Genomic DNA, 24,218 nt, shown 5'->3' on the forward strand with positions numbered 1-24,218 from the left:
GAAGGCCACCGTAGTTCTCGACACGCTTGGAAATGGAGAAGTGAGCAGAGGGGGTTGCAATCTGCTTAATCTTAAATTACCATATAAACGTATCCCTGTAGATGTCAGGCTATTTGTTAGCTGCACCTCAGGTTTAACCGGTTTTGCAATGTGGATTAGATATTTTTCACTGTGCTTGATATTATAAGGAAGTGATGTAGTGTATCACCTTTGATCATTACAATAGGGGAGAGTGGGGTAAGATGAGCCAATTTTTACTTATGCTGTCCTCGAGGTTAGGAAAAATGAGACAGAAGCAGAATGAAAACTTGAACCTTAAATTCAGGATCTCTCCTATCAAATGAAATGATCAGCATGCATCCATCACAAAGCTGTCTGGAAAAAATGACCTTCCCAAAAAAAGTGCTCCTGTGGCTCAACTTGCCCCAGGTAAGGGGTAAGTTGATCCGAGTCAGTGGGTAAGTTGAGCCATCGTGGGGTAAACTGAACATCTGAGTTTTTAAGTTTAAACCTCAGCATAAGTGTGTTAACAAACAGTTTCACAGTTATGAACTTGTGAGAACAAACCACCTGTGAGTTTCAAGACCATTGAACAATCAAAATATCATTCAATATTCGACAATATTCCAGTCGTCAAGGTTGCAGTGAAATATGAACTGTTGCTCCCTCCTTGCAGTTCCTCCAGCCTTTTGAGGTTGAGGTAGCTCCTTCAGCACATCACTCAGTGGAAAAGATGCCTCATCCTTTTCCTTTAATACAAAGGTGGGCTTCTCACGTCAAGTGTTCCCCCGGATTCTTCTGAGAAATCTTGCACTCACTTCGTTGCCCTCCAGGCTCTCAACCAAGCCAATGTAATGGTAGCTTCTGCCTTTGGATACAAAGTTTACTATGACAAAGTCACCAACTGACAGATCTGAGATGTCTGATTCACTTCTCTCATCATTAGAACTCTCATGCTCAGAAGTGTCATCAAATGGGATGGGAACATCACTCTCCTCAGAACTGCTGTACGCTGTGATTTTCGTCTTGGTCTTTGGTTTGACATAGGCCTACCTGCTAAACCCTGCTCTTTCCAGTTGTTGGGGACAGGAAGGTTGTTCTTTCTGCCAATTCCAATGCCAGTTCACAGCATTTCTTTGGAGTAAGGCCGTGGAACTGTTCAGCCAGCTTCTTGATATGGTCTGCAAGCTCCTTCTCTACCTCCTCTGTGAGGACCCTCTTTGCCTCTGCTGTTCCACTATAACCAACTGTTTTAACTTCCTTTATCTCCCTCTTCTATAAAGGTTAACATATAAAAAATCAAACCAAGTTGTGTAACACTCAACAGTAATACCATTTTATACATCAGAGAATTAATTTGGTTAATTTATGGTGGGGTAAGTTGAGCCAGTGGCTCGGAATAATAGTAGAATATTAGTGAGCCAGTGGCTCAACTTACCCCATAGCCTTTGGCTCACTTTGCCCCATAGCTACCATTTTGGAAAAAATGGCCCAGTTTAGCAATTCAGGCTAATCTTTAGCGAAGGGATTAACATGGTGTTATATCTTAGTAAATCACCTACATGTATAATATATTTTTTTAGACCTGGATAAGTTTGCTTTGACCTAACATTCATTATTCCTGACATGCAGAAAATTTACTTTGATAGGGAAAAAACTGTTTTTGGTGTAAAAAAGTACTTACTACTTCTCCCATGTGCTTAACTCCATCACAGCAAGATATAAATGATGGGTACTTCCTGAATTTATGGTCACATGACAAAACATAATCACAGTTGCCAAGATACAGGGGGTGGGTCAACTTACCTACTGGCTCATTTTACCCCACTCTCCCCTACTATCATTCTTACTATAATTATTATTAACTTTCACAACCCACAATTCATCATATTTTATTTTTTTTACAGTTGTGAGTGTAATAGCTTGATCTCTAATAATAAAATATTATTGTAGTAATATAGAGGTGAAAGGGAAAAAAAGTGTCATTGAAGCTGCAGTGGGTAGAATTGGAGCAAATATGATTTAAAAAAGTTATTTTTATAAAACGGTCACTATATCCTGACAGTAGTGCATGAGACAGGTAATCTGAAAAAAATCCTCTGTGTCCTCCGGTGCTCCTAATGGCATCTGCAAGATTTCACAGACCAGAGGAAAACAACCAATCAGAGCCGAGCTGGAGCCTTGCCGTCTCTGAGCAGCTGTCAATCACTCGCAAACTCCGATCAAACTGTCAAACTAGGCAGCGCTGATCAAATATGAATCAATATTATGTTACTCTAATGCTTATTTCTCTCCTCAAATGTTTTCCGAAACATCTTATATCAATATATAAGACCTTATATATATATATATATATCATCTTGTGAAGGAGCGCTATCGCAGGTCCTTCAATCCTGCAGCTGTCAGACTCCACAACCAGCACTGCTCCCAGTAGACCACATACACACCAAAAAACTGACAATAACCTGATATTTTCAGGTGGAATTTCATTCATTCATTCATTCATTCTCATTGTGCAATATCATTTTCCACTTGTGCAATTTTGTTAATAGTCTGTTTATTGTCAATACTGTATATACTGCTCCTATTTCTATACTTCCTTCTATTTAAATGGTTAATATTTTGTTACAGTTTGTTTAGCTCTTTTTTTACTGTGTTAGCTGATGCATCTTGTTTTTTGCACTATCCCCTTTGCTGCTGTACACTGCAAACTCCCCACTGCGGGACTAATAAAGGAATATCTTATCTTATCTTATCTTATATATATTAATAATATGAATAATAATAAAGATGATGATGATGAGGTCATGATAATATCAATAACAATAATAATACCAACACTTACAATAATAAGTGAGATAAATAAATAAGTAAATAATAACAATAATAAAGATTTTTTTTAAAAGTTAATTCGAAGATCATATATAATTATAACTGTGTATGTGTAATGTGTTAATATTAGGGCCTATTATTATTATTATTGCCTATCTTATATTCCCAGGTGTATCATAATATCTAAGGGTTATTATTAATATCAGACCTATTATTATTATTATTGACTATCATATATTCCCAGGTGTATCATAATATCTAAGGGTTATTATTAATATCAGGCCTATTATTATTATTATTATTGACTATCATATATTCTCAGGTGTATCATAATATCTAAGGGTTATTATTAATATCAGGCCTATTATTATTATTATTATTGACTATCATATATTCTCAGGTGTATCATAATATCTAAGGATTATTATTAATATCAGGCCTATTATTATTATTATTGACTATCATAAATTCCCAGGTGTATCATAATATCTAAGGATTATTATTTATATCAGGCCTATTATTATTATTATTGACTATCATAAATTCCCAGGTGTATCATAATATCTAAGGATTATTATTAATATCAGGCCTATTATTATTATTATTATTGACTATCATATATTCCCAGGTGTATCATAATATCTAAGGATTATTATTAATATCAGGCCTATTATTATTATTATTGACTATCATATATTCCCAGGTGTATCATAATATCTAAGGATTATTATTAATATCAGGCCTATTATTATTATTATTATTGACTATCATAAATTCCCAGGTGTATCATAATATCTAAGGATTATTATTAATACTAGGCCTATTATTATTATTATTGACTATCATAAATTCCCAGGTGTATCAAAATATCTAAGGATTATTATTAATACTAGGCCTATTATTATTGACTATCATATATTCTCAGGTGTATCATAATATCTAAGGATTATTATTAATATCAAGCCTATTATTATTATTATTGACTATCATAAATTCCCAGGTGTATCAAAATATCAAAGGATTATTATTAATATCAGGCCTATTATTATTATTATTGACTATCATAAATTCCCAGGTGTATCATAATATCTAAGGATTATTATTAATATCAGGCCTATTATTATTATTATTATTGACTATCATAAATTCCCAGGTGTATCATAATATCTAAGGATTATTATTAATATCAGGCCTATTATTATTATTATTGACTATCATATATTCCCAGGTGTATCATAATATCTAAGGATTATTATTAATATCAGGCCTATTATTATTATTATTATTGACTATCATATATTCCCAGGTGTATCATAATATCTAAGGATTATTATTAATATCAGGCCTATTATTATTATTATTGACTATCATATTCCCAGGTGTATCATAATATCTAAGGATTATTATTAATATCAGGCCTATTATTATTATTATTATTATTGACTATCATATTCCCAGGTGTATCAAAATATCTAAGGATTATTATTAATATCAGGCCTATTATTATTATTATTGACTATCATATATTCCCAGGTGTATCATAATATCTAAGGGTTATTATTAATATCAGGCCTATCATTATTATTATTGACTATCATATATTCCCAGGTGTATCACAATATCTAAGGATTATTATTAATATTAGGGCCTATTATTATTATTATTATTGACTATCATATATTCCCAGGTGTATCATAATATCTAAGGATTAATATTAATATCAGGCCTATTATTATGATTATTGACTATCATAAATTCCCAGTTGTATCATAATATCTAAGGGTTATTATTAATATCAGGCCTATTATTATTATTATTATTATTGACTATCATAAATTCCCAGGTGTATCATAATATCTAAGGATTATTATTAATATCAGGCCTATTATTATTATTATTGACTATCATAAATTCCCAGGTGTATCAAAATATCGAAGGATTATTATTAATATCAGGCCTATTATTATTATTATTGACTATCATAAATTCCCAGGTGTATCATAATATCTAAGGATTATTATTAATATCAGGCCTATTATTATTATTATTATTGACTATCATATATTCCCAGGTGTATCATAATATCTAAGGATTATTATTAATATCAGGCCTATTATTATTATTATTATTGACTATCATATATTCCCAGGTGTATCAAAATATCTAAGGATTATTATTAATATCAGGCCTATTATTATTATTATTGACTATCATATATTCCCAGGTGTATCATAATATCTAAGGATTATTATTAATATCAGGCCTATTATTATTATTATTGACTATCATATATTCCCAGGTGTATCATAATATCTAAGGATTATTATTAATATCAGGCCTATTATTATTATTATTATTGACTATCATATATTCCCAGGTGTATCAAAATATCTAAGGATTATTATTAATATCAGGCCTATTATTATTATTATTATTGACTATCATATATTCCCAGGTGTATCATAATATCTAAGGATTATTATTAATATCAGGCCTATTATTATTATTATTGACTATCATATATTCCCAGGTGTATCATAATATCTAAGGATTATTATTAATATCAGGCCTATTATTATTATTATTATTGACTATCATATATTCCCAGGTGTATCAAAATATCTAAGGATTATTATTAATATCAGGCCTATTATTATTATTATTATTGACTATCATATATTCCCAGGTGTATCATAATATCTAAGGATTATTAATATCAGGCCTATTATTATTATTATTATTGACTATCATATATTCCCAGGTGTATCATAATATCTAAGGATTATTATTAATATCAGGCCTATTATTATTATTATTGACTATCATATATTCCCAGGTGTATCAAAATATCTAAGGATTATTACTAATATCAGGCCTATTATTATTATTATTATTGACTATCATATATTCCCAGGTGTGGTATATATTACACCGTCTGCAGATCAATATATGTGACGTCATCGCGGGTGGGTGGAGTTTACGTCCAGGCACCATGGCTTCGGTTGGACCCGAGGTGAGTGTGTGAGCGTTTATCTTCCTCTCCGACGAGCTTCTTTCACTCTCTCACTGCTTTCTGGGCCTTGGAAAATGTGGAGCTAGCAACTCCGCTTGTTAACTCTCGAATAGTCCGCGTCGAGGTGTCCTTTTTTGTCGTTTAAATGTCCCCGCAGTCTCTCTGCTTTTGTGCTGCCTGGACCGGGAGGGCAACTGAAGATGCTGCACCCCGGAACATGAATAATCCATCCGGGCGCGTTGTTAACTCTGCTCTGGAGGTTTACTTATACATGTTCCCGGGCTTAACGTCACTTGTCCTGCTTCTGGCCAGTTTTAGCGGTTCAAAATAAACTCCAGATGCGTTTTTTAATCATTTTAATTTACATTTTTTAGCTGTTTTGTGTGTCATATTGTCTACTGATTGCTATTTTATATATACAGTGCTGTTTTAAGTAGCTAGCTAGCCGTTGCTAGTTAGCAGACTTTCTCAAAATCAACACAAAAACACCTTTTTGAGGTTATTAAACAATAAGAGGTTAGTCTCTATGTGATGTGGAGCAATACCTATAAATGCATAGTTTGTAATGTATCTACCTTTATGCTGTGCAGCTACATGATGCAGTCAAATGAAGCCTACAGCCTCCTCCACTGTAAACATATGGCGCCAGCTCTCTTAAAGCCAGCTTTTCATGCTCTTTGCATGATTATTTTTGCACATTTATTAGGAATTATATTGCTGGTTTTGCAGGATTATCTTTGCTAGCTATTTGCAGTTATGCTCCATGCTCTTTCAGTCAGTATAAAAGCATAAAAGCAGTCCAGGGCTGGCTGTAACAAGTTGCATTGTTGTTTTTATTAAGGTTTTATTAGAGAAAAGATGCACAGAATAAAGCTGATTTAATGGCACAGAAGTGTGCTAATGTATCAGTTCCTCTAGTCTTTGTTTCTTTTTCTTTTTTCTCATTTTTTTTTTTTTTTTGAGAGATAGGATGCAGTCTTGTTCAGCAGAGGTCGCTCGAGTAGCGTTGAGATATCAGTATCTTGAGGTTGTAGTAAAGAAAGGTGTGGGACACTGAGCTGTGCAGCCACTTCCGTTTTGCACTCATAACTTTTGTTCTGTGTGATTGTTGCATTAGAAAAAAGGATGCAATGGGTGGTCATCCAAATTAGAAATAACAAGTTGCAAGACTTTCTAGAAACCTTGTCTCTGAAATCAACAGACCTCAACATCACCACTTTTCACTGGAATTACTTTCTACCAAAAAAAAAAATAGTCCCAATGAAAACTGTTGAGGTATACACTTAATTTTACAGGTCTGCAAATTTCATGATAATTAGCAAGTAACCTATTTGAAATTTTTTTGCCAAATTACCGCCATATTTACATCAACATTATTATTATAAACTTTATTTAATAATGATATTACGCTATTGCCCAATAGCTGGTAATTTATTTATTACATTTACAGGAAAATAATACAAAGTTAATTGATATGCTTTATTTCCATGTCTGCTGATAAATAGATAATAATTAGCAAATAACTTATTTGAAATTTCTTTAAAAAGCTCTCTGAATTTTTACATTAGCTACCAGGTTACTTATGTGTAGACACACAATGGTGAGATTTGTGCCCAATCAGAAGTGTCTTCTATTAGTTTTGGTTTTCCACCTCCGATGAAGAGCAGCACACAGCCGCTTCTCAGGCCTACGGGCCCTATTTTAACGACTATATGCTATTTTAGCATATAATTATTGAATAATGTTTATAATAAAGTAATTTTCGATACATTTTTAGGTAAATATTGGGGTGATTTGGCAGTAATTCCAACATAATGCAGTAAATGCAAAGGCATAATGACAGAGGAAAAAGATGAGGTCATTTGGAATATCAACATTTTCCTCAGACATATAAAATTACCAAGAAAAACAATATACGACTAAAATTACAATATATTAACTTATTATGCACAGAAAAATGAATTTCTATGGGCTCCGCCATTTCTGACAACGTCAACAAACACGTCACAAGTCGTGAACTCGGAGCTTTCAGAAGCTTTCCATGACATGAGGTCGTGAATACGACATGAGGGGGGCGTTCAAATGGACTCATCTCGTAAACGCGACCCCATTTGAAGGCACCATATCTATCCATCCACCTCTTCATTCATTCAAACATTCATGCTTAGATCTAGGCTTCTGAACCAATATTCCCCCTCCTATTTGAGCAATGTGCATCGCTTCATTGCTGCCCCTCGCTGGCAAATACTGCTGTTTTATATTTGGCGCAGAAGGTTGTGTCAAAGCCTGCTGTTTATTTCAATCAGCCATTACAGAAGTTGAAATCTGTGCTGCTGATTTCACTTCTTGAAATTACAAAGAAAGGTGAAAACGTGTTACTTCCTGGTTGGCAGCCGTAGTTTGAGCCAGACTCATTTGCATTGTCCAGAGTCAGACGGATATTAATTGGCTACCCAGAGAGCAAATTTACAGTACCATTCTTAATGATTAACAACACTCCACCAGGCAGATGAAACAATTACCATACCAGTAATTATCATATTTTAACTTAAAGGTATACATTCCAGCTAAGGTAGTATTAACTGCAGGGCTCCTGTATAGCTTTGCACTACATCAGGCAGGTGTTTCTGATTTCCTGGTTACTTAATGTACAGTTTGTGCGCATGTGTGTGTGTCTTTCAGCATTCAGTTCATGTGTGCATTCAGACAGGAAGCACAGCAGGAGAAGAGGGTTGGTTGAAAGTCAAACAGTTCTTTGGGCTCCTGTAGTTGAAGTACCTGGAGGTGAAACGGCCATTATTGGCCTTGTGACAGATACTACCCAGCTGATGTCATACCCTCTCAACAGAATTGAGAAAGAGGCGAGATGTGCTCACTCGTAAACTACTTTGATTTTGGACGCAGCAATAATTTTTTTCCGTAGCTGATTATGGAAGTAGCTAACCAGAAAGACATCTCGCTTCTTTCTCATCTCTGTTGAGAGTTGCACATGTGCAATAACGATCGAGCAGGATATACGGACCGGGTAGCGAGTGACACGTGTTGGTGTTGTTGTTGTTCCTGTGCAGCTTAATAATAACGTGACATTGAATCGGTGCATAGACTTGCTTACTCACCAATATCTGATCCAGCATTTAAGGTTGTATCGGAGCCAATATTGATACTGATATCAGAACAACTCTACTTGTATGTCATTGTTTACATTTTAGTTTCGCATTGCTATATTGACAGAAAAGGCGTAACTGAACTGAAAGGGCACAGCGTAACACGATGTACGACATGTCAAGGAACCATCTTTATTAGAGGCAAGGGTTTGCGCGCAACCTAAGCACATTGCACAATCTTACAAAAAGTCCAGCAAACTGATCAGGCAAAGCCCATTTCATATTAAAAGACGTCCACTGTGCTATGTCTATTCCATGCATTATCGAGACCATTAGCTTCGGCTAACTGCCAGTTATTCTTTCATATTGTTCTGTTAGTTAATAACCAGGTTTAGGAGTCACAGCGGAAAAGAAACCCGAATGCATAAGGATTTTTTTCATTTAGCATTTTGCCCACTGGCACATTTTACACTTCTACACTGTACGACCATCAAACAAACACGTTCCCAAAAGGCAACAGGTCACAGTAGGCTAACTGTAAAGCATCTCTCATGCTATGAAATTGCAGTTAGTTCCACAGTGGCTATATTTAAACATTCAAGGCGCCCAAACATTTATCATCCCGGTGATCGGCACATCTGGGTGATCCCGTCGAATGTGCGTTGCATGTTGGATGTGTTTCCACTCACATACTCTACAACGGTGGAGCAAGCAGACACACCGTCCTTGTCTTAGACACAACGCTCTCTCCGTTTCTGTTGTAGCTGACCGGGAACCCGCAGGTGGGTCTTCCAGCTCCAGCGTTTCATTTGCGCTCGCCATAATGTGACTGACTCACACGCCAACCACTTGTTGTGCCAACCTCAGCATATGTTGCTTACAGGTTAGGGTTAAAGGTTTCTGAGTGGAACTCGCACTTGTACGCACTTGTGTGAACTTTACTTTCCACATAACTTGCTTCAATCTACATAGCATGTATTCTGTTTGCAGCTGCATGCATCAGACCGTGACCCCTGTGCCTTAACGGTTCGTTATGAATACATGAACCGTTACAGCCTTGAGTTAGGTAGATATAAGTATTGGATTCCTATTGGCAGATACCCAATGTTAAATGTCTCTTTGAAAAAGTAAGAACAAAAACATAAGGTTTGATTCTTTGGGGATCATACATCTTCATGGCAATCTGATGTTTCGATATCAGTACAGAAACTCTGCTGTTGTGTCTGTAGCATGGTTCCAAATCTCTGAATCACTGCTCACATCTCTGATTTCTTCTGCGATTCAATGGTGTTGTGTCCCTTGACTGCTGTTTCAGCCGCTTGGAGAAAGCATTCAACCAATCAGAGATTGTTGCCGGGGTTACTGTAAGTCATCTTCCTACATAGCTATCTAGCTACGTCCATGAAAAAAAACCAAATTATTTGACTTACAGGACAATTCTTAAATCTGCATATTTCTTTGATCAAAATGAAAAACGTTAAGTTAACTGGTCCTAGCAACCGCACCTGCAGCTTCTGTTTTGAATGAAGATGATGTCAGCAGTAGGGATGTGGCGATGAGGACATTTCCTTTAAACTTGTGACAACGCCAGTGTTACTGAGTACAGCGGACATTTTACAAGAAAAGATGACGCCCAATATCTACAGAACACTTACTTTGATCTCTACCACCGGATGGCTGTGTGTCTGATCTCTCCAGTCAAGCTTTCTCGACACACCGTGCACACCGGCTGTGAGCTTTCGATCCTCCGCACGGCGATTGCCTCGTTAACATTATGGGTCCTTTATAGCATTGGAAGCAGACACTTTCACGTCCATTGTCTGACTATGTATTGATAACGCAGGGCTGATTCGTGAAAAAATCAACTAAAATATGTCAAACACATGGTGGTGGCGGCGGTGGAGGAAATTCATGGAATCACCAAAGTCATTGGGGTCTGGGAATCATGAATTTTAAAGGTCACCTATTATGCAAAATGCACTTTTCCATGTCTTTTAAACATCAATATCTGTCCCCAGTGTGTCTACAGGCCACCATAGTATCATAAAAGACCATCCTCTCTCTTTTTCTCCTCCTCCGTTTGTCCGGAAATGGGTGCAGAAAAAAAATTCGCTTTTTTCCTTGTATTCTGACGTCATTAGAGAATGCAAGTCACGTGAGGGTTTCCTGGTCGAACCAGAGAGAACCTTCAGTAGCTGACCCCGCCCCACAGCGCGTCACTGTCTCTCCTCCTCAACCGAACTTGAGCAAAGTAGCTCCTACAGTTAGTCTGCAAGAACCAGCAGAACCGTCTTCATGTACTCCCATCATCTAAATATAACATGTTCTTTCACAAAGGCTTTATGTAATTACACTGTTTAAACAGATGATATTTATATATTATATATATTTGATGTCATGCATGTAGCAGAGTACAGGTAGTAAATAGTGACTTGTAAGCAACACAACACATTTCTGTTTCACAGTCAAACTTTATTTGAGTAGACAGATGACAATATTAATTATTCACAGCATTTGTAATCATCCCACCTGTTAGTTAGTTATGTTAACATGGTACAGGAGAAAGTCTTCAGCTCTGGTACACTATGGTAAGCTAAGCTCCGGTGGTCTGTAGTCATGGTAACACAGAGACAGCTCCTACTGTAAATAATATACCATTACTCTGATCTTCCATACATTTATCTTTTAGCAGAAATAATGAACTGACTACTGTTTCACATCTTCTATTTTCCACCCTGATGGTCGCTGTGTTTACACACCGTGTCATAGCGGTAGCATGTAGCTAACCCGTTAGCATGTAGCTACATGCTAACGGGTTAGCTACATGCTAACGGGTTAGCTACATGCTACCGGGTTAGCTTTGTATCCATGTAAACAGAGCCATCTGCTCTCAGCTGTCTGCTCTCCTCTGGGATGATTCTGTCGGTCATTTCTCACAGATGGATCTGTAAAGACAGACGTAAAACAGAGTGTATGTTTACGGTTTACAGAGTTGATGCATGAGGTAAACACTGAGCTAACTAACAGAGATATAAATAGTATTATTTACCTGAGAGAAACCGTCAGGAAAACCTGGAATCTGGACCGCAGATGTTCATCATGTGTCGCCGATTTCTGATCAGATTCCTCCGGTAACGTGCGCTGGGTGAAGTTTCTGGTTTATAAACTTTAAAGTGGTTTATAAGCTCTATTCTAGCTCCTCTCTCTCCCTGCTCTCAAGCCGCGAGGGGGGCGGGGAGGGTGACGCTGTGTTGTTGAGGACGTTTGATTGACAGAAAACGCTGACCAATCAGAGCAGAGTGGGAGGAGACAGAGGCTACAGACACAGAAATCAGCACTTTTGGAAATGGGCTGAAACAGAGGTTATAGAGACATGCTGGAATGCATGATCTGATTGTTTTTTTGAAAAAAAAACTTCAGAGACATGGTTTGGAGGTGTCTGAGACCTATAATAACTAGTTTAAATGGAGTATAATATGTGACCTTTAAATGTTGTGCCAGTCCATCTCATAGCTGTCTACTAGCTACTGTATTTCAAAGAATAAGTGAAAACTGTGACCTTCTGGGTGTGCTAGAAGAAAAGTCAGGGGATTGCCAAAGTCATTAGGATTCATCATCTTGGACATTGAATATCTCTAACAAATTTCATGACAATCCATCCAGTAGCTGTCAAGATATTTCACTCCGAATAAAAAATGTTAACCTCATCGTAGCGCTAGAGGAAAAGTTAGGAGAACACCAGAATCAGTAGGCTTTATTCTCTAGGGACCATGAGTGTCTTTAGCAAAACGTCATGGCAATCTAGCCTATCCAATAGTTGAGATATTTCAGTGTGGACCAAAGTGGGGTCGTGTCTAGAAAGTAACCCCCAAGTTGTGAAATCGTGCAGAAACTCTCGCGAGACTTGCTTCCCGATGTCCTATCCTAACCGTAACCCTATGAGGACAATGCCTAACCTTAACCAAATCGCAAGAGTTTCGCAACTTGGGGGTTACCTTCTAGACACGACCCCAAATTGGTGGACCAACAGAAAGATTGACTCTTTATTGTGTAAGTATAAATCTGCGCAGTCATGACGCACATTAACTTTGTTACAGTGCATAAACTTTCAGTCCTGATAGAGGCCCAAATGGGTACAAACATTTGTCATTCTGTAGGTAAAATGAGTCACATTATAGTGTTGCAGACTCCAGGTTTTCTTGTGTGCAGGACGATGCTTTGTCGTGTCAGTCAGCAATAAGCTGTTGTTCTTTGCTTATGGGTGGCCTCCTTTTGTGTCTTGTGGGTGTTGCATAGCCCACAGTGTTCACTGGCTTTCCACCTCTTTTCTATACAGTATCTGATATCTGCTGATATCTCTCTATCTTTACTGTATTGCAACTCTGCCATTGTGTGAGGGAAGAACTTATTTCCCTTCTTTTTTTTTAGTGCATTGAGCCATGAAAGTTGATAAAGCTGAGCCTGTATGTCATGAAGTATTTCATTGTTTAGTTGTGAAACGGGAGAAGCCACCAACATCTCTACATCTGCATTCCTACGTGTCCGAATACGTCCGCTGAGGAGAAAATGCATATCACATTGCAAAATGACAAGCTACTACTCTGATTAATTGTTTATTAAAAGTCATTAATAAATGTGAGGATTTGCTGCTTTTTCTCTTATTGTTGTCATTGGATTTTGGACACAACAAAGACCTGACAATGATCAAAAGCCTTTGCGATGATGCATTATGCTAAGTTGGTGTTGTGCATTTATTATCATTCAGTGAGGACAACAGAGTAATTTATCTGTTCTGGTCCTTTTTGCGGTTGCTTTTGGAACTTTTTTCAGGCCTTTTCCTCAATGGCATCTCGTTCTGTGACTTCATTTTTATGACTCCAATATCTGTTGCATGGCCTGGCTGGCAGCGTCTGGGATTTGCTGCCTTCACTGCCCCTAGGCTCGGTGAAGACAAAAGACTCTCCTGTTGAGAGATTCGAATGTGGCCTGATGTCCACGATTGAAAATATTTGACTAATAAGGCTCCGCACTGACATCCGGTTTGCTTCTGGGGGTTTTACTCTTTTACCTCTATACCATTTTTCCCCTCCTTCTTCTGTTGGTGCTGCTAAAGTGGCTGTGCATACACACCTGCAATGAAGCCCTTATCCTCCCCAAAACGTGATTGACCACATATATTTCCATTTAACACAAAACAAGAAAAGAATGACAATAAGAAAATGATTCAAAAATGACATAGCATGTGTGCGATAAAAACATTAGTAGGTATATTTCTCCAGTCTCATGGATATGCAGTGTATATCCGGTGGTGGATGTCTTCCGTGTCAATGAGGTCTTCTAGTTTAAAGAAACGGAGTGGTGCTACAGTTTGAGCTGACTGAGCATGCTCTGTGGAGACCCTCCGAAGAGGAGGACCGACAGAGGGAGCCACCAGGTCACATGACCGGCGAGGTGAATGTGCATGCGGGGAAAGAAAAGGAAAAGAGGAACAATCTGTTCGACACGTTCTTGCTCTCTCTACCCCCTCTCCGTCCTCCCCCCTTTCTCTCTCTCTATCTCACACACCCACACACTCTCTCTCTCTCTGACGCCTTCTTCTTCTCAATGGAGGCCATGAGAAGAAAGCAGGTATGATGCTTCCTGGAGGCACACTAGGGAAAAGACATGTTAGCTTTATACTCTTCACCCTTTGGTTGGCTTTGAGTGATCTGAGGAGATGCATAGACGCGCTTCTCAGATCCAATTTCTACAAAAGTTACAGTTGGTTTGAGCTCTTGCTGTCTTCTCGTTGAGATGGTTTCTCAGTTTGTAAGATGCGCTTCTCGAGACAGTTGCCGCTGCTGTATCAGCCACTGATTGATTCCTGAAATCAAGGACTTAATCTCGAGGAGCAGTGCTTTCCTCCCTTTTTTTTTGGTAGGTAGCAGTGCTGCTGTATCAAAGGGAGATTTGAGTGTGGCTTGCTGGATCCTGTTGTTGGAGAGAGCTCCTCATGGATTAGCACAACAGCTGTATTTAGAGCAATCACAGCACGCGAAATGTGATGTAACTCGATACACGAGAATGAACGTCTGACCTCCTGAAGATCTGGAAGCCACCCTGAGAGCAGATTTTTAAATCTTAGATCCAACGTCCTTTTGTCATTTCTGTTATCCCTCCTCTTTGCTCTATCCCTCATGGTTGGTATATAATGAGGTCCTAGGGGACGGGATGTATGGGATCACGAATATACAGGAACATACGGCTGCTTATCAATCCAAAGGATGCATGTCAGGCTGCGGGTGTCATGTTTACTGGTTTTGATCTTCTGAGCAGCTCTCTCAGCGGCATGTTTTGATCAGTCCGTTTGCACAATTAATCACTAGACGGGTAAATTATTGGCTTATTCCTGGAGTTTATTTGAGATTTTGTCCAAAACAGTCTCAAATATTTAGGGATTTTTTTTAAATAGGGCTGCCCCCTCTTAACAGATTAGTCGACTAATCATTGTATTGGTCTTAGTCGACTAAGATTTCTTTTGTCGATTAGTCATTTTTATGCTTTTTTCATGGTGAATGACTTATTTGCAAACACAAGATTTAAAGTGCTGCTTTTGTGTGATTCTTTGTCAAGAAACTCAGGCCGTCTACACGTACATAGATATTTTTAATAACTGATATTTCCCCCTTCGTGTCAAAATAAAAAATCTGTCCACACGACCTTCGTTTTACAAAATATCTCTGGTCACACTCAAACGCAGAAACGACTCCAAGTGCTCGCCGTAATATTTACATGTTACCACAAGTGAGATCACAAGTTAAGGGTCATTTTGTTACCAGCCTTCTCACTTCCTTTCCTTCAGCTTCATTATAGTCAGTTCGATAACAGTTATTGTTCATGGGGGGTTGGGATTCCTGTCATCAAGTGACTCTTTAACATGCATAAATGAAGAAAGGGAGGTCATTCAGGTTTATGTCCATCGCCCTTCTGAGTGCTCCAAACCTCTCCTTCAATCGCCCAAAAGCACATTCAATCACCATTCAGTCTTGACAGGTTTAATGTGTTCCCTGCTTTGGCCTCCTGTGACTGGAACATTTTTCAAATGTAAAGTAGTAATTAGTCATTGAGATAGTGGACTGTAGAGAGGTGACAGGAAATGAGGGGAGAGAGGAAGGATGACATACCGGGATCGTTGCGTTTGCATGATCAGCGCGTCAGATCATTAGACCACCAGGTCGGCCCATATTTGTGATTTTTATTTGGAGAGAATATGCAAAACTAAGAATGTATTTACCAAATGTATTAAGAACAATTTTGAAGTCGGGACAGTTGAAGGACGCTGCAAGATAAATCTGAGGGTTCTCAAGATGATTAAGGAAAAACAAATCTGCTGCACAAATTAAAGTATTTTTATTTATTTTTTCTTTTCTCCAGTCTTTGCTTTTGCCTGTTCAGGCCTCTAAAAAAGATTCAAACAAAACAATATGACAAGGGGAAAATCATTCTTTGGTGAAACGGCTCACAGCCCACAGACGAGGGTTCACAACAGGGTTGGAAATTAGCACCAGCCACCAGCCGAATGCTGGTAAAATATGCAAATAGCTGCTAGATTTGCTTCACTCACCAGCCAGAGAAACAATGGTAATCTATTGACTGGCAGGTGGACACAAAAGTTAATATCTAACTTTAGTTCACAAGTAGATGCTGCTTCATTTTAAGGGATCATATGACAAAAATGTGGGGGATCACCGCTTTAGAAGGCCGGGGAGTTAACTCGTCCTTTGTTTTCTTATGCTGTGTGAAATGCAGTTGTGTACGTTCTTATCATTTTATCTCATTTGGTGTTGGCACCTTACACGTGACATCGTCTGTCAGCTGATTGTGTAACGTGTTTGTGCTTCGTGGTTAGGCAGCTCTGACTTGTTTTCAGGCCTGCAATGGATGTTAAGATCACATCAGTGCGAAGATCCAGACCCTGTCACATACGAGGTTTACATTATGCTGACGCATTAGAATATTTTATAGCATTAGAAATATTGCATATAATCTGCTAAGGGCTTATTTCTACGAAGCTTATTTTGGTTTTTTTAAATAAAGGTCCAATCTGGAATGTCAACTCTGAACGATGGGAGTCTTATTTTTGCAGCCACAGCTTGAAGCTTTAGTCTATTCTAACATCTTTCAATTTTTTAATGTGCTCCTTAATGTTCCTGATCAGCACTCAGAGCCTTGGCTTCACATTTGGAGCTTCTTTCAGCAGCCCGCATATCCCCATCCATGTGCCTCCAGTCTCCTACGTTCCCCATCTAGTGGAAAAGCGCTGCAATGGCCGCGTTGTGTCAGTAAACAATCTGGTTGCGAAATGGCGGAGATCTGCAGACAGGCTTCTCTGCCTCCCTTCCCCCTCTTTCCTTTCTGTCTCCAGCGTGTGTGTTCCACTTTCCACCACTAGGGGGAGGGATGAGGCTGGTGGGGTTTTATTTTGTAACTGACTCTCCTCAATCCATCGAAAAAAAGGAACTGAAGGATTCTTCTTCTCTTCACCTTCACATGTGCTCACGAGATTCCTTGAGATCATACACCACAGAGGATTGTCCCAGACTAGATGTTCTTTGGGAAACACCCTCAGATACTGTGCTCACAGCCCCGGCTCTTGGCCCGACCTTGTTGCTGTTTGACAAGGTGCATGTTTCGTGTTCGGCTCAGGGACTCAGGAGCCCGTGTTTTGGAGAGTGATTTTGGGGAATCTGTCCTGGTGGTTTGTTTAGTTGGGGTCTCTCGGTTGTGTGCAGGTTTCAGGACACACGCTGTCTGTTAAATGTGAGGAGTTGTCTGTCAGAGCCTCCTTGGGGAGGAGAATTTAACTGCTTCAATCAGTTTGTTAAATATCAGTGGTCTCTGTCTCCTGCAGGTCTTGTGATTGGGCTTGTTTGGAGAGAAAATGTTTCCTCTGCTTTCTCGAGACAATCCGATTCAGTGCCTGCTTGTACCACTCACTAGATGCGACCCCAGCCCCAAGCAGCACATGTGGCTGTATCTATCTTTATTCTGCTTGGTATGAGCCTCACATACGGTCGAGGAGACTGTAAACCTTCCTGTTTAGTTCCTAGAAAAGCTGACGTTCGAGGACAAGCTGACCTAGGACCACTTTCCTTTTGACATTTGATGGAAAAAGTGTGAAGACAAACAGGGTGGATCTGACAAGCAAATTTGGACCCAAAGAGAAAGCAAAAGTGTGCATTCATGATGTTTTTCCTCTTGGGCCTCTCGTGTGTCCTTTGGGCCCATTTTTCCCAGAGTGAGCACGAGGTCGACGGCCTGCTCAGGAGGAAGAGAGAGTTTTGCGTTTCGTGGCGTCACCTCTTCGACTGCTTCCTCCTGTGAGATGTAAAATATGGTCTGTGGGTGGCTGAAATTTCTTTTGAAGCTTGGGCTGTGCTTCGGCTGTGCATCGACTGCTCCACTGGTTGGCTGTATGGCATAGAAAGAGAGAGAAGACGGACAATGAAAGTGCATGGGGGTCGCCCTCATTCTCTTGGCTTACTCTATAGTCTTTGATTCTGACAAAGACACATTACTGAAAGGAGGTTTTTACTCACACATGCAGAGGATGGTTTTATTCAGATTCTCATGCTTGGACCTGGATATTTTCTTTTTTTATAGATCAGAAAATGTGTGAATTAATTGGTTTATCGGTTGATAGAAAAATGAATCAACAGCATTGATGATTGATATCAAGCAAAAATGGCAAACATTCTGCTGCTTTTCTCAGTTTTAAATCATTTATGGCTGCTATTTTCATTATCAGTTAATCTGTCAACTATTTTTTTCAACTAATCCATTGATCATTTAGTCTTAATCTGTGTTGTTTTGAAAATCCTCAGAGAATGTTTGTTATTTTTGCTTGATAAACGACCTAAACAATTAATCGATTATGAAAATTGTTGCAGATCAACTTTCTGTCGATCGACTAATCAATTAATTCAAGGAATTGTTTCTGGGCTGATATCATAAATTGAATATCTTTGGGTTTTGGACTGTCGGTCAGACCAAAATAAACACTTTTAAAGAGGCAACACTGGGCTGTGGGAACTTGTAATAGGAATTAAACAATTTACAGACTAACCGATTAATTGCAAAAGTTATTGATTGACAATTAGGATAAAATAATTGTTAGTTGGAGCTCTAAATTTGATTTCCCTTGACATATGTGTTCTTTTTCCATCAGCCCGCTGGTCTAGCCAAGGGCAGCGTGGATAAGGGTGCATCCACAAAGAAAGAGGAACTCGATGCAGCAAGCAACGGAGAGGAGAAACCAGGTATTAGTCAAATCAATCTTAAAAGACACTTATGAAAATGACCTGTTTACACTGTAATTTGCATTATTTCTTTGTTTTTTTCCTTCCATAGATGTGGACAAAGAGGTAGCAGCCAGACTGGCCCCTTCCCCTCCAGCAGAGACGATGCTTAACGGCACCGAATGTGACGACGCGAGGCACAAGAGCCCGACACACGGCTCCGCAGCAGCCAACAACAAGACTTTACCGTTGGTTAATGAAAACGGCACGTCCGACATGGAGCCACCGCACGGTTCTGTTACTGGAAGCAATGGATTCATCCTCACTAAGCAGCAGCAGGAAGGCGGCGCTGCAGCGACGCCGGGTTTGGGAGTTTCCCCTCACAGGACTAACTGGTTGCCTTCGGGCTCACCGACAGGGGGACACACGGCCAAATCTCCCCCGGCCTCGGCGTCTGGGTGTGCGCAGAGTTCAGGTGCACTAAGGACTGACCCCAGTACGGGGACAACGTCGGGACAGGAGACACCAGACACTAAAAGCGGCTCAGCCTCGTCTCCTGCCCCGGCTCCAGCACCCGTCACGATACACAGAGCGCGCAAGACCATGTCCAGACCTGCTGTCAGCCCGGCACAAAAGGTAAACCATCAGAATCTGGAGCAGCATCATTATTGTTTTCTGCCTCTTTTTCTCATTACTTTCTATTAGGGTGATATAGTTGAAATCATTATCACAACATAAATAAGAACATGAGTATACACTAAATGAGAGCAGTAAATGGACATCCGAACAAAGTGTGAGGAGACACGTACGTTACAGCCATATGTGATAGTTGAACATGTCACATTCAGCCACAAGAGCATTAGTGAGGTCCAGCACTGATGTTGGATGTCAAGTCGGTGTTCCAGTTCATCTCAAAGGTGTTGGATGGAGTTGAGGTCAGGACTCTGTGCTGGCTGGTCAAGTTCTTCCACACCAAAACCATTTCTTTATGTACCTGTCTTGAGCACTGGGGCACTATCATGTTGAAACAGGAAAGGGTCTTCTCCAAACTGTTGCCACAAAGTTGGAAGCACACTGTTGTCTAAAATATCATCGTACCCTGTAGCATTAAGATTCCCTTAAACTGGAAGTAAGGTGACCAAACCATGAGGAACAACCCCAGATCAAAAATACACAATGTGTCCACATACCTTCAGCTATACAGTGTTAATTAATGAGACAAAATCATGTATAAAATGATTAAATTGTTACTTAATGCAGTAGGTAGGTAGGTACTTTATTACTTGTTATTGACTTTCTATAAATGGAAGATTTTCTGAGCTGTGCTTTTATTTTTTTGACCAAGTTGCTGGTGTACGATTAATTATTTAAATAATAAATAACAATTAAATAAATGTGTATATATATACGTATTTATTGGTCACATTTTGTTTTACAAAGTTAGGAAAACAATGTTTAAGTCAAGCCTGATGTTTCTTTACGCATAAAAGAATGATCCCAGTCGCTTCCACACATTGAGGCATACAGCTTATTAATGAAACGCTGGTATCGGATCAGCAGGTATCGCTATCGGGACTGAAAAAGTCTGATCAGTGCATCCCTAGTAAAAACAAACAAACATTGAGCCTTCTCAGTAACAAATAGACTTAACATAAATCACTTGGTAACACAGTGATCATAAATGCTTTTTGTTCTTGTTCCCTACAGCTTCTTAACAGGGAATTAAGAGAAGCGATGAGTGCCAAACTGGAGAAAATGGAGACTCATGTTGCACCCGACGTTCAGAAATCCTTGCAGCAGTCCTCCGCGCAGAACCATCTACCTCAGAGTCCGCCGGATACGCCAGCTTCAGCACAAACTGCTTCATCAGCTTCACCAGCACCTCCTGCAGCTCCCGCAACACCTCCGGCTCCTCCAGCTCCTGCAGCTCCTCTGGCTTCAGGGGCTCATCCAGCTCCTGCAGCTTCAGGGGCTCCTCCAGCTCCTCCAGCTCCTCCAGCTCCTGCAGCTCCTCTGGCTTCAGTGGCTCCTCCAGCTCCTGAGGCTCCTGCAGCCCCTGAGGCTCCTTCAGCTCCTCCACCTCCTGCAGCTTCTGAGGCTCCTCCAGCTCCTCCACCTCCTGCAGCTTCTGAGGCTCCTCCAGCTCCTCCACCTCCTGCAGCTTCTGAGGCTCCTCCAGCTCCTCCACCTCCTGCAGCTTCTGAGGCTCCTCCAGCTCCAGCCAAGCTCCAACTAGGTCAGACAGAGTCCAGTAACACATGACAGAAACTGACCTACTGTGGAAAAGCTGACTTTGTTCTTTGGTTTCAGAGAAAAGTAATCAGTGGATCAGACCAGAGATCTATCTCTATTGACGGTTTGGCTGTATACGTGTGTGTGGTTCTCTCTTGTGCTGTAGGTCCTTTCTCAGGAGGGTTGGCATCCAGGAAGAAGAAGAGGAGGATGGGAATGTACAGTCTGGTTCCCAAGAAGAAAACCAAAGTGCTGAAGCAGAGAAGTGTGCTGGAAATGTTTAAGGAGCTACAACAGTCTAGAGCCAAGAGCCCGCAGGTCTGTGCTCCTCACATTTAGTAAAACAAACAAACACAATTTACAGGCCTGATGAGTAATGAGAATTTTCCTAAAAAAACAAGACTGTATTTTCTTATTTTGCTGAGTTCTGGGCGTCAACCTCTATAAAAATGTAGCGACCAGTTGTCAGATCGTGAGCACGCATCCAAGAAGAAGCTACGGAAATGGCGGACATAGCGCCGACAAAACACAAATATAGCGAGACAGAGCTCATTATAAAATGTATTTTTGGCTTTCGCCTGCTGGCGAGCACCGTAGGCCTTGTTGAGTTTACAAACCGTAACCAACAAATCCTACTCATAGTGCCTTTAAGTGACGTCTTCATTCAGCGACTTGGCCGATATCTCAATTTGGAACAAACAACAAATCAAAATCACTTTATTTGGCAAGTTTAAAAGTACACACTGGCACACATTTATTCACACTTTCTACTCTTGCACACTTTGTGAACTGTTCTGGAAGGTCAGGAAAAGGTGTCGTACATGGGGCGAAGTATTATTGGAACTTTTTCTATACTTGTGTTGAGATCTGACGTGGTGTAATCCAAGACAGTCCAAACATGGAGAGAAATAAACATATTAGGGTTGGGCGATATGTTATAACCTCTTCCACCCATTGCGGGCGCCTTCGACCTCGGACGACTTAACTGTCTTTCAGAGGTTGAAGCAGGCTCCATTTTAGAGCTAGTGAAGGTACTTGTATCACGTGAAACTAGAAAATCCATTGGAATCCATTGGTGCCAACCATGTCATGCTAGCATGTCGGGAGGATAAATAACACCATTTCATTGTAGTGAGACCATTTTTTGAAATTTGACCTCACTGTATAAAATGACCTGTGGTGACCTCTCGGATAATCGCAGCCTCATGAAACTTTACGGCCACAAACTAGAGACCTAGAGCATTCAGAGGATGGATGGTAGATGGTAGATTAACAATAAGGGGGTTTCTGAGCAGTTTCCAAAACAGAAGTGCTCGCCATCCAATCACTGAAAAATGCAATTCTTGCAGAAATCTCCAATTGTCATAAGTTTTTGATACCAAATCACAACATGACTTTTTCTATGGTATTCCTCAAGGTCCTGATGTCTTAATGTGGTATTGCCGACCTGCTATCTCACCCCCCTAAAAAACAAGCTCTCTTAGCTTTTTTTTTAGGCTTATAAAAAAGTAAACTCACAAAATGTCAAGACAGGAAATATTCTTACACATATTAATTCGCAAAACACAACCGTACATCTTCTGAATTCAAATGTCTCTCTTTCACCAAACTAAGACAGGCTTAACTGCCTTGTTAACTCATCGTAAAACGCGCTGTTTACTTTGTTTTAGCACTGTGCCAGCTGCCCGCCGAGCAGAGGCTTTCACTCCGTCATCGGAGGTAGACTATTAAATTAGCAAAATGAAATGGAAAAAAGTGCCCAAAACAAACAACCGATAGCCGATGTATTCGTCTAACCCTAACCCTAAAACATATTATTCTTAAAAAAACTTTTCATTTAACAGAAGACATTTAATCTGATCAGAGTAAACAAGTTTTGACCAGACGTTTGATGCCAGATTCTGTTGTCTCACAGACTAAAGAGGTAGCAAACATAAATGGGGAGAAGGTCGAAAATGCATCTGAGGAGGAAGAGTCCGAAGAGATGGAGTCTGAGGAGGAGGAGCGACAGCAGCCAGCAGAAGGACCTGTCGGGGCTGTCCAGGAAGCAACGTCTGACCCCATCTCTCAGGTTGAAACAGTTTCCTTTTCATCCTTTATGCAAAGTACAGAACTTAATGGTCTGTTTATGACAGTATTGTTGTATAAACTGTTTTTATTAAAGTAAAAGAAGCTTTTCAATCTTTTGATAAAAGTCAGGCAGCAACTGTATTCCTTAAATACACGTTCCTGAGACAGAGTATCGGAAACAGTTTCCCCATCCTAGTATTATTGTGAGACTCTAATGTGTTAGAGTAAATGGCAGTTTCGATAAGTCATGTGTTGACCGCTGGTGATGAACTCTGTTTTGTGTTTAAGATGGAGATGGGAGATGAGCAGGACTCTGAAGAGTCTGGAGAAGAAGAGGGAGAGGAGGAGGGCACAGAGTCTGACTTGGTAAGAGTCCCCGTCATTACTACTACAACCAAACTACTTCACAGTATTAGATCTTTTATCTTTTGAGTGAAGACGGAACAGTTTTGTAATCATCTCTGTATCCGTCTGCTTCAGAGCACAGAGTCCAGTCTGAAGAAGAAGTTGAAAAAGAAAATTAAGAGAGACAGCGCGTGGCTCAGGCCGTCCAGGAAACGGAAGAGGAGGATAAAGGGCAAAGGTGATCGCCGCTCCTGTCACACTCGCACCTGTTCAGAGTCATCCAGTCGCTCACCTGTGGTTCACATGTTGAGCATCAGTTTTTATTGGCTAAAAATGTACAAATGA

General features: G+C 39.7%; 1 protein-coding gene across 5 annotated transcripts in view; it reads left to right on the forward strand.

Moving 5' to 3' along the window:
• The first annotated feature begins 5,791 nt into the window (after nt 1-5,791).
• ehmt1b (euchromatic histone-lysine N-methyltransferase 1b) overlaps nt 5,792-24,218 on the forward strand; it is a 29,351-nt gene continuing 10,924 nt past the window's right edge. Inside the window, exons 1-9 of one of the 5 annotated variants that reach the window (XM_074618808.1) lie at nt 5,792-5,845; nt 19,157-19,247; nt 19,339-19,862; nt 20,934-21,179; nt 21,288-21,462; nt 21,625-21,776; nt 23,374-23,529; nt 23,817-23,894; nt 24,009-24,111. In XM_074618808.1, coding sequence (XP_074474909.1) covers nt 5,825-5,845; nt 19,157-19,247; nt 19,339-19,862; nt 20,934-21,179; nt 21,288-21,462; nt 21,625-21,776; nt 23,374-23,529; nt 23,817-23,894; nt 24,009-24,111 — 1,546 coding nt within the window. In that variant the 5' untranslated portion in view covers nt 5,792-5,824. Of the gene's footprint in view, nt 5,846-14,538; nt 14,578-19,156; nt 19,248-19,338; nt 19,863-20,933; nt 21,463-21,624; nt 21,777-23,373; nt 23,530-23,816; nt 23,895-24,008; nt 24,112-24,218 lie in introns of those variants that run through there. The other 4 variants (XM_074618804.1, XM_074618805.1, XM_074618806.1 and 1 more) reach the window with 4 other exon arrangements.

Source organism: Sebastes fasciatus, chromosome 19, assembly GCF_043250625.1.
Source record: "Sebastes fasciatus isolate fSebFas1 chromosome 19, fSebFas1.pri, whole genome shotgun sequence".
Classification (NCBI taxonomy): domain Eukaryota; kingdom Metazoa; phylum Chordata; class Actinopteri; order Perciformes; family Sebastidae; genus Sebastes; species Sebastes fasciatus.